We start from the raw sequence: 11,588 nt of genomic DNA, 5'->3' as shown, positions 1-11,588 counted from the left end.
GGTCTTTTTATCATTAACAGTCTTCTCTAGCCTGTACAATTTATCGACGAGTGAAGTTCATTACTCAAAATATTCAATAGCATTAAAAAATGAACTTATCCAGCCTGAAGGCTTGTTGACTTTTCTGATTACATCTCTGTATCAACATTTTTCAATAAAAAAAAAACTGCCAAAGCCCGAGTAGGAGGAGCATGTTGGTCCTTACCATCCTACCAAAAACCGAAGACCATGAAGATTGTTTAAGATAAAGATTGGCATGAAGGGGTTAAAATCCAAATAACAAGGTAACACTAACATGATTCTTCGGATCATAATTTCACCACACCCGATTGGGCTCTCAACCACGAGCTGTCTGTCAATTAGGAGAAGAAAAATCTAATCACCCTTCAGTGAGAAAGCCTGCAGAAAAACCAAACGTAGCATTCACTTGTAATCTGCCCTTTCTTCAATGCCTTTTGTATCCACTGAAGTGGTTCAGATTCGGATTTTGAAATTCACCCGTCATGTGCAATCTTGAACTGTCCGATTACGAGTTCTATCTCAGAACAATCAGATGCCCGGATCGACAAATCTGAAATCGCCTACTATTTCACACCGCAACAGCACCACACCCTGTGATAAGCCAAGTTATGCCGTCCACAGCTGCAACTCATTTACTTAAAGGGGAGTGTGATAGGACAGCATATAACCCCGGCCAAAAGAATCGGAGCAGTGTCCTCCAAACGCAAACAGTAAGGAAGTTTGGCTAGTAAAATTTCTCATAGAAGAACAAAAATGGTAGAATCAGAGTAAAGAAAAGTGTAGCGCAAGGAACCTGATGGTATAACTGCTATATAGACCAAAAACTATTCCAGTCGTTTAGCTGAACTGGGTTACATCCACCATCAAAGCTGAGCCACAGAATAGAAAAACCCAATATGACAAGAATATATTACCAATCAAAGGCAGAAGACGAAAGACTGATCGAGACAACATGAGACTGCTACTTAACAAACCTCTACCTTGGCTTTCGACGAAGTTAACCAGGCAAATTCTAGCTCCCCCTTAAAAACCTTCATCAACTTAGGAATTTCATCATCATACTTGTGCACATACTTCTCCAAGAAATCAATATCACTAACAAGCAACATACGAATCAGTTCTTTCCCCTTCATCAGATCTTCAGATCTCAAAATCTTCCACACTCTAGACCGGGGAAGAATCCTTTTCTCCATACTATACATTAAAAGCTTCGGATTTTTAGAAATATCCTCGGGTGTTAAGTTGAGCTGGTTAACAAAGTAATCCATCCCTTGCTTTATCTTCTTCTCTGAACATGTTAGAAAAACGGGCATTCTCCTGAACCCAACAAGGATTTGCTCTTCGGACCACCCTAACCTCTTGAAGAGCTCAAATTTTGTTTCCCAAGTTGATTTACTCATCGAACTAATAGCATGTACAGCCAACAGAAAGAAAGGCGAACCGCCCTTGAATCCCAGTTTTTCAACTCTACGGATGGTTTCCTCTAAAGTTTCTATCCTCTGCGTCAAAATTCTAGGTTGGTTCATGATCATCAGAGCAATTCTCGAAGTAGTCACTCCGCGTTCCTTCATGAGATTAATATTAGGAAGCATTTTCTTTTCGAGGCCGGTAGTAAGAAGCCATCTGGATCGCTTTAAGGCTTTTACAACATTCTCAGGGGTATGAAGAAAGCCCTTAAGAAACTGAAAAGAAGGCACGACTTGGGTCTTTAGGCATCCAACAAGCGAGTAACGGTTCTGAACAAGTAAGTCAGGAAGATCTGAGTCAGAAACTCCAAACTCTCGAACGAATTGAAGTTTCGGTTGCAGGGTGGGCACTTTGGCAAAGAGGACTCTAGGCCAGGAAGAAATGAGGCGTTGAATGTGGGTCTGTGTGAAGCCATAGTTTTTCAGACACTGCAAAATGGAGTCTGGGCCTGATGTATTCACCAGTTTTATGCTTTTGGATGCCTGGAGGGCTTCCTCAGGTGAGAACCCACATGAATTTAGAAGGTATTTAAGCGTAAGAGATGGCTGTGATCTGGAGTTCGCAACGCTTGAAAAAGGTTTGAAACACTGGTTGTGAAGCATAGAAAGATGGGTTGCGGAGTCCCCATTGCTGGTTCGGAGAAGTCTACAACAAAGAAGTGAGAGCATCGTACCGCTGTGTAAGTAGAGTTTTCGGTTCTTTCACTCACCGGAAGTTAGAAGGCCCCGGCCGAGCAGCTTGATCGGTGAAACCTAAATTTAACTTCTTGCGGCGTTGAAACCTAAATTTGACTTTTTGCGGCGTTTGGGCCTTTCACGCCCATGCGTCGCAAAGATCGTCTCTGGTGATCCAGGCGTCCTGAGGAGAAGTGTGACCTCTCACACTGTCGATTATAGTGGACCTGCCGTGCTAACGGGAGATCCCAGCCTCAATAATACTGTTTTAGGGATTAGTTCACAATAAACTTGAATTGAAGAATTAAATTAAAGTAAAATAAATTGATTTAACTTCAACTCGAGGAGAAAACAGATTCCAGTGTTAGTGCCCCCAAATGAAAAATATGATATAAAGAAAAGAATAAATAATATTTTATAATATGCTTAAATAAAATATATACTTAAACATATAATTAACAAAAATAAATATACTTATTATACTTATAAGTGATTTAACGTGAAGTATTAGAATATATTAATATCTTAATTAATAAAAATTTTATATTATATTACTTAATGATTATAATTTATTATAGATGAAAACAATAATTACGTGTGACTAGAATAAATTATACAAAATTAATAAAAAAATTAAAAACTAACACAAGAGAACATAATAAATAAACCTAATGGTTTAATTAATGATAACAATTGGATAATTAAATCAATTAATGATTACAGTTTATTATAAATTAATATACTAATTACGTATGACTAGAATAAATTATTTAAAATAAATTAATTAATTAAAAATAACATAAGTGAATATAATAAATAAATAAATTATTTTGTAATAACATAATATATAGTTTAACATTAAAACTCACTATTTTAATACAAAATAAAAAATACATAATAAATAAATAAATATATTAATTTATCAATAACATAATATATATTTTACATATTATTAATTAATAATATATTAACAAAAAAATAAAAAACTAATGGTTTAATTAATTGGATAATTAAACCAATTATGACGATGGTTTAATTTTTCCTAACTTAGGAAAAATTAAACATTGTCTTCGTCTTCCTCAACAACGGGCCAATGGGCAACGGTAACGGTGACGATGCGGACAACGGCAACGGAGGCGACGCTCCGATAGTACACTGAGAGGGAGAAAATAGGGAGGCCGAGAGAAAAGAGAAGTCAAGAGGCCGAGGGGCTCTGCGACAGAGGCTCGACCTCCCGTGCTCTGCGACGGGGTCAAGAGGGAAAGGAGAGGGAGGACTGCCGACGGGGGTGGGGGAAGAGGGAGGAGAAAAAAAACACTTTGTTGAAGGATCGCGGAGGGAGCAGAGATCGAGGAGAGGGAGAGCAGAATAGCTGGGGGGGGGGGACCGAAGCAACGTGCGTCGCACGTGAAAAACTGATGATTCGCAAAATAGGTGGGAAACAACTTTCCCCCGTTATTGCCTAAGCGAATGAAATGGTGTAATCTCACTTCAATTCAAGTCTTTCTACACTAACGCCATTTTTTTATGAACTAGGTAATACGGGGGGAATTCATTCCACTTCATTGTGGACTAACCCCCCCTTAAAGAAACGGGCTTCACCCCTTCAGGAATGACGTTTATTAGAGCTCTTCGTGTATCAATAACCAATAATACATCAAGCTGGAAAGGAAACTCGAGGCTTTTAGAAGCGTGGGTTGGTCCGGTGATGACATCTCAGCAACAATCAAAGTAGAACCTTTCTCCATGGCCAACTCCGAGAAGAAAATCAGAAAACTTGACGGAGTGATTTGTGAAAGATTGTGCGTTTGAACCGTCTGCTTCTTCTTGCGCTTAGCTTGGAGAAAAAAATTGATCCTAGATGTTCTGTTCTGCAGATTTTGCAGTCAAAGGACTTGACAAAGAGAAGTCTTCGTTTGTTATCGATACTGCAATTGAAGGAGAAGAAATTCCTGGAGAAGTTTATAACAAGTATAAGGAAGGAAACACCGGAGATAGTGACATATATAAAGAGCTGATGACACTTCAATGACTGGTTGTCGCAACATTAGAATTCAATTTTATAGAAACTCCATTTCATTTTGCTTGAAAAGCATCAATTTTCAGAGTTGGTGTAGAAGTATAACAAAATTGTGTTTCAATCATTTTGTTACGCCAAGCAGAGCAAAGAGTGGTGCTCGCAAAGACTTCTGACTCTGCCTATTGTATTCTATAATGTATAAATAAAATTGGAACTGTGACATGTATTTCCCTCATGACACTAATAATGTAATACTAACAGTTCATAGAAACGTCCCCACCAACTGAAACCTCAGATTGCTAATTCTCCCAACAGCAGCAGCAGGAGAGAAATTTTGAGGAACTGAATCAAGAATCTCGGCAATGACCATCGGAAAAAATCTCTAATGCAAGAAACTTTTTAGGTAGCGATTAGCACAGGCATGTTCAAACAGCTAAAAAGGTAACACTGAACGCCACAGCCAAGTAATCATGGTTACTAATGGATTATCCATCTCACTGCAAGCAACTTCAGCTGCCAAATTCAGTCGAACTAATAAAAATCAAAGATTTGCCAAGCCCTGAGGCCAAACAAGGACAGTGAGAGCCTACACAAAACTTTAACCAAACTTCAGACTGAAACTGACACTATAGTAACTGTGTTATATCATTAACTTAGATGCAAACAGTGAGGAAAGACTCAAAGAGAGGCAGCATATCAATAGAACCAGTAAGTGATGAAGCAGAATGTAGGAAGACTAAATAGAAGAGAACCGATATTAAAGTGCCTACTGACCACTGACCCCTGGAAGTTCCTTGAGGTTATTAAACAAAAACTTGTCACTAAAAGCCATTTCAGCCAGAAAGCCAGATACTAGTTTCATTAAGCTAAAGATTATAGAAAACAAAAGCAACACAGAAAGCAGCAAGAAAACTTCTACAAAAAAGCATATGATCATTTAGATTTGGTCATTCAATATTCCCTTAATCTTCTAATGAAGTATTTGACTTTTCAAAAAGCAAAACTATAGGACCATTTAATTTTGAAAGACTGACCCTTTAAGTCCTCGTGCTCCACAACTACAGCTTGGAGGAGCAACTTTAAATTGTGATAAACATCTTCGCAGCAAATTACTCCAGAAGAATGTGAATAACATCCGAACCAGAGTTCAAAAAATAACAAAAAGACAGCGGGATGACCACAGGGCTAAGTTCTTTCAAGTACAGAGAATTGTGAAGCTGACAAAGTTAAATTTTCATTAGTAAAATAGAGCTCTTAAACCAAATGAATGGATGCATAATATTAGAGCAAAACCATGACACATCAAGACGTATTCCATGGACTACTTATATTTTTTTCCTGATATCAGCAATTAAATACTAAGACTCAATTAATTTGTTGTTCCAAACATTTGCACTTGCCTGATAAACATCCAATATTTCAGGAAACTCCTCCCTATAACTTGCCACATACTTCTGATAAAATCTTGTCTTCGGCATAATGAAGTTTCTCAGAACCTCCACTTTCTTTTTAACTAGACCTCTTGACCTCAGTGCCAGCAGAACCTTGTATCTGGGTATGATCCTCTTCTCCAGACTAAGCAACAAAATAATAGGATTTGCACAAATCGATGATCGATCCAAGCCCAACACTTTCTCAAGGAAATCCAGGCCTGCCCTAATCTTTTCCTCTGATATCATAAGAGTGCTAGGATGTCTCCGGAAAGCCATGTCTATCTCCTGTTCTGACCAACCACAACTCTTGTAGACCTCCAACTTGGCCTTCCATGTTGACTTACTTAGTGTCAGCATTCCACGCACAGCCTCCAGAAATATATGGGTAGATGGCCTGAATCCCATCCCCACAACAATTTTCAAATTTTTCTCAAACCTATCGGTATTCACCATAAGAGCTCTCGGGTTGGTGGTAAGAAATTCCAGAATACGATGATCAGGAATTTCATACTTTCTCATTAAATCCACGTTGGGCACCACATTTTTTTTCAAATTGGATCTAAACAAAGGATAATAACGTTTAATCGTGCTTATAACTGACTCGTTTAAGCTTGAAACAGATCGCACAAAATCAACCAAAGGCTTAATTCGCTTGTCAAGATTGATGGCTAGTATTAACGGGTCTGTCGCAATAAGCTCCAGAATTTCAGGTTTTGACAAACCCATTTCCTCAAGGACTTTGATTTTGGGGGCAAAACTATATTCGACGCGGGAGAAAAGGAAACGAGGACGTTTTGTGATAATGTTTGTAATTTGCGATGGAGAAAAGCCAGTCTCCTTCAGAAATTTAATGACTGAGTCTGGACTTTTGAGTTTTCTATTTTGGATAGCTTTGGAAACTGACAGGGCGCTTTGTTGCGAGAACCCGCATGACTTTTTGAGGTACGTTAGTAAACAAAACTCAGAGTCACTCGGTTCTGTAATCGTGCAAAACGATTTAAGCGCCGGGCATCGGAGAAGGCGGATATCTGCTGTCAGGTTCGCCCTACAGGTTTGAACTATTGTTTTCGACAAGTATCGAAACATGCTGAGGAAGCACACGAAAAGGAAAATACGGAGCCAATAATGAGACTTACAGTGTTTTCTTTTCGAAATAAAGCTGTTGTACAAACGTGATTAGTAGCTTGAGGGTTGAACCTTCGATAGCTTATGCAGCGGCAAGAGGAAGCAGGAGAAGGGAGTAGCGAAGAAGCCAGACCTGCTGAAGTCTGTTAAAGACCGGAAGATGTAAAAGGGGTGTCTCACTCTCACCGTGCCAAAGACAAAAGACAAGGAGAGGCAGAATTATAAACGGGGAGACTGCCTCTTTGTGCAACGGAGGATAGACACTCAGGAGCTCTTATATAAAGCGGACCCGACCGCCTAGTTGAACCGGATTTAACTTAACCTCGTTCTATATCTAAGGGTCTTACATACCGAGGAGAACACTCGAAACCCGAGTAACTCGGCTACATTGTTTGGTTCAATTGGTGAACCTAGTTCTATATCTTCGAGTTATTCATGCCTTATCAATTGGTTGATGCTCTCACCAAACCGTTTTTGTAACCATGCTCCCTCTTCTTAAAGACTAAGATCGGACTCTCCTCGTCTGAACGGACATCATTATAATGTCCAGTTGGTGATTAAACCTGATTGAACCAAGTCAAATCACACCTGACCACCTCTTCCGTCAAGTTTTATAACATTGCTTTAAGTGGTTTTTTTAGGAAGGTGAAGTTTGTAAAGATAATAAAACTAGGAAATGGGATTTTTTGTCATAACAAGAGATTAGAAGGATATTTTTCACTTAAAAAAAGTTAAATGGTTAGTAATCTCAAAAAACACGACTCCAAAAATAATTACAAGAACTAATTGATATAAAATTAGAGAGAATAAAAGAAATAAAGTTATTAAAGACAATACAAAGAAGAGAAATAAACTTGGCTTGACATTTCATTAATCAATAGCCTTTATATAGGCAATATACCAACCCAAAAAAAGTAAAAGACCATTAACTTCTACCCACTTCTCTGACTACTACAACTCCATAATACTGAAAACTAACTAACTAAAAAATAGATCCCAACCTGCAAACTCCACTAGACTAGGATTACTAACATATTTCAACAATCCCTCCCTTAAAATAAAAGTTTGATTTGATACCACTAATGTAAAATCAGAGAGAATAAGAGAAATAAAGCTACTAAAGACAAGAAAAGGAAGAAAGAAATCAACACTTGTGGTCTTTAGATATCGAATGTAGCAATCATATGTGTAGAGATAAGTCAATGTTTTCAAATCTGAATGAATCATTTCGCAACACTGTGACATTTGGTGACAACTCTACAGTTTCTGTCATGGGCAAAAGAAATGTAAAAATCCACACCAAATAAAACTCAAATAAGATTATTACTAACGTTTTCTTTGTTCTAGATCTAAAACCAACTTGCTTAGTGTTGATCAACTCCAAGAGAAGAGATATATGATTTCTATCAAAGATAGAGTTTGTCGCATTCAGGATGAAAAATTGGGCTTAATTGCTCAAGTCAACATGATGACAAATCAGATGTTTCTATTGTATCTCGACAACACCACTCAATCATGTTTCTCTAAGAGATTGAAGGACAAGGCATGGCTATGGCATTTTTGCTATCGACATCAAAATTTTGGAGGTCTAAAAACGCTACAACAGAAGGACGTGGTGACAGGTCTTCTAAAAATTCAAAATCCTTCTCAAATTTGTGAAGAATGTGTTGTTGGCAAACAATATTGAGATTATTTTCCAAAAGGAAAATCTTGGAGAGCAAAGAAGGTGTTGGAGCTTGTTCACTCTGATATATGTGGGCCTATTAATCAAACATCGAATGATGGTAAACGTTCATTGATGATTATAGTCGAAAAACTTGGATTTATTTCCTGAAACTTTTTTAGCTTTCAAAATTTTCAAGATGTTGGTCGAAAAATAAACATGCAAGCCTATAAAGATCCTTCTTAGTGATCGTGGTGGAGAATACAACTCACAAGAATTTGTAAATTTTTGTGAGGAGTATGGAATCCAAAAGCAACTTACAATATCTTATTCACTACAATAGCATGGCGTTTCAAAGAGGAAGAATCATACAATCTTAAATATGGTGAGGATTATTTTGGCAAGAAGCATTATCCCAAGAAGTTTTTGGCTTGAACCGATCAATTGGAGCACTTATGTATTGGACAGAAACCCTACATTTGTTGTTAAAAACATGACACCTGAAGAAGCTTGGAATGGACGTAGACCAAATGTAGAACACTTTAGAATTTTTGGTTATATTGTTTTTGTTCAATTCCATATCAGAAAAGAAGAAAGCTTGATGACAAAGGTGAGAAATGCATATTTTTTTGTGTTAGTGAACATTCGAAAACATACATCCTATCACCAAGAAAATCGTCATCAATCGTGATGTGATGTTTGATGAAGAAAGGTTCTAGATATGGGATGAAAATAATGTCGAACAACAAATTGAAGCTACTTTTGATGGAGAAAACGCAAACGGTATAGTCATGTGACAAACTCCATCTTTGATAGAAATTACATATCCCTTCTCTTGGAGTTGAACAATACTAAGCAAGTTGATTTTCAAATCTAAAACAAAGAAAACATTAGTAATAATCTGATTTGAGTTTTCTCTAATGTGAATTTTTACATTCCTTTGCCCATGACAGAGACTGTAGAGTTGTCACCAAATATCACAGTGTTGTGAAATGATTCATCCATATCTGAAAACATTGATTTATCTCAACACATGATTGCTACAGTCAGTATCTAAACACCACAAGTGTTGATGGCTTTCTTCCTTCACATGACATGCCATTAGGAGAGAAATTTATTTTTCTTTCTCTACAAAATTTGATTTTACACCATGATCTCTATTCATATTATCTCTACATTCAGACTTATAATGACCATACCTATGACATCTAAAACATTCAATATTTGACTTGTTTGCATACTTTGGTTTGTAACCAATTGAATGGTGATTATCACGACCCTTTCTTTTGAAATCAGAACCATTGATTTCATTTGTTTTGTGATGTGTATTCTTGTCCTTCCATCTCCCTTTTCCATGACCAAAGCCTTTTGGATTGGCTACTGCCCACAAAGTTTGTTCTTCCTTATTTTGCTACACAATTTTATATTGATGAACCAACAAAGAACTTTCCAACTCATCAATTGAAAGATTGTCAATATCTCTAGATTCTTCAATAGAACAAACAAAAAAATTGAATTTTGGGGACATGGATCAAAGAATCTTCTCAATTATGGTGACATCCTCTGTCTTATTGTCGTGGATCCACATCTTGTTGACAATTGTCATTATACGTGAAAAATAGTATATGACCGACTCACCTGATTTCATTTGAACTGTTTCGAACTCTGTACGAAGTACTTGAAATTGCAGCCTATTTGCCCTTGTTGATCCCTGATACTTCTTCTTCATAGAATCCAAACGTGCTTGGAGGTAGGGGTGGCTTCGAACCGAGCTTGCTCGTGAGCGACATGAGCTTGGCTCGATTCTAGCTCAGTTCGATTCGGTATACCCGAATCTCGAGCCGAGTTCGAGATCCGGGATCGGCTCATTTAAATGAGCTGAGCTTGATCAAATCAAGGTTCGGCTCGAAAGCTCGCTAGCCTACTCGTTAATTTAACGAGCGACGCGAGATTTGGGACAAGGGAGCAAGACCGGAGCGCCGAGTGGAGCGAGGGGGAAAAATTCTTTCACCCCTCGTCATCGTCGAGCCCCTCCGACCGCTGCTATGGCCACCTCTGTCGTCGTCGACAACTGCCTTGTCGGCCGTCTTCTGCCTTTTCGTCACCTCTAATTCTCTGGCCGCCACTCAATTTCTTCCCCCTCGTCTGCCTTCGCCTTTGTTTTTGTCGCCGCCTCCATCTCAACCGTTATCCACGACGATCGTCGACGCCACTGGAAGCTTTTCCCTCAGCGTCGTTCCTCGTCTCGGCAGTTCTTATCCCCCCTGCTTGATGATGATTTCGTACGTGCGAGATCATAAAGTGAAAAAAAATCTTAAACTCTCCTTCCTCATGGCTCTTGAAGAAATTGAAAATACATTTTAGTAGAAATAAGTTTCTAGAGACTATTAGTGTCTCATGTTTTTTGTAAACATTTTTGTAATTGAAAATTCTTATTAAAAAAATCATATAATTTTCTAAGTAAGATTTTCTTGCCAAGATGGGCTAGAAAACCGTATAGAAAATTTTTGAATAAGTATTTGACAGTTGATATTGTAATACTTTTAGCATGAGGCAATTTTCATAGCAATTTTGTGTTTGATATTTTATTTGATTAAAAAATTATCAATAGGTATAGTAATATATTAGATTGATTATTAATTTTTATTTATTTCCCTAAAAGAGGCAATAAGAGGTCCTAACTTTCCTATCCTAACTTTCCTAAGAAAATTTTAAAATATTTTTTATAATTTTCTAATAAGTCACTAATAGTAATAGGATTTTATTTAAAGGTTTTTTTATGAAATATGTATCATAGAAAAAATATTTCTAGTTTTTCCTAGAATATAAATTTTCAACTAGAAGCACTAAGGAAGCCATAGTAAATGTATGGCCAGATTAAAAAAATTACAAATAAGTTAGACAACATTTGGAGTAAAAAAGATTAATATTGGTGCGTTCTAATCCATTATTGAAATTCAATCCTAAACCTCCCCTCTCATTATTTTTTTAAAATGTATGCATAATATTATATATAATTTATTTGACATATATTTTATATAGAGTATTAAATGTAGGTTAAGCTCGAACTCGGTTAAAATTATTAGGCTCGAGTTCAATTACAAGTTTAGGTTCGAGGCTAGGGTCGGTCGAGCTCGAGTTCAAAATATTTAAATCAAGCTCGGGTTAAACTAGGTTCGGACTTA

At 37.3% G+C, this 11,588-nt stretch overlaps 2 protein-coding genes across 2 annotated transcripts; both read right to left on the bottom strand.

Moving 5' to 3' along the window:
• Positions 1-98: 98 nt before the first annotated feature.
• LOC137955605 (transcription termination factor MTERF8, chloroplastic-like) lies at positions 99-2,280 on the bottom strand. Its single transcript, XM_068802620.1, has one exon. It carries the CDS (start codon positions 2,154-2,156, stop codon positions 987-989), a length of 1,170 nt encoding a protein of 389 aa, XP_068658721.1. The 5' UTR covers positions 2,157-2,280; the 3' UTR covers positions 99-986.
• Positions 2,281-5,477: 3,197 nt separating this feature from the next.
• LOC137955606 (transcription termination factor MTEF1, chloroplastic-like) lies at positions 5,478-6,761 on the bottom strand. The gene has a single exon (XM_068802621.1). It carries the CDS (start codon positions 6,699-6,701, stop codon positions 5,541-5,543), a length of 1,161 nt encoding a protein of 386 aa, XP_068658722.1. The 5' UTR covers positions 6,702-6,761; the 3' UTR covers positions 5,478-5,540.
• Between the last annotated feature and the right edge of the window lie 4,827 nt (positions 6,762-11,588).

The sequence above is a fragment of the Aristolochia californica genome, unplaced genomic scaffold, assembly GCF_029961685.1.
Source record: "Aristolochia californica isolate CCGP_79_NKW_82.1479 unplaced genomic scaffold, dmAriCali1.0.hap1 SCAF_2, whole genome shotgun sequence".
NCBI classification, from domain to species: Eukaryota; Viridiplantae; Streptophyta; class Magnoliopsida; order Piperales; family Aristolochiaceae; genus Aristolochia; species Aristolochia californica.
The sequence above is the reverse complement of the archived record's forward strand: the minus strand, read 5'-3'. Positions and strand labels throughout refer to the sequence as shown.

What these genes read in the sequence shown, in the direction of transcription:
- LOC137955605 (XM_068802620.1), bottom strand. Translation starts at nt 2,156, where the DNA reads ATGCTCTCACTTCTTTGTTGTAGACTTCTCCGAACCAGCAATGGGGAC.
- LOC137955606 (XM_068802621.1), bottom strand. Translation starts at nt 6,701, where the DNA reads ATGTTTCGATACTTGTCGAAAACAATAGTTCAAACCTGTAGGGCGAAC.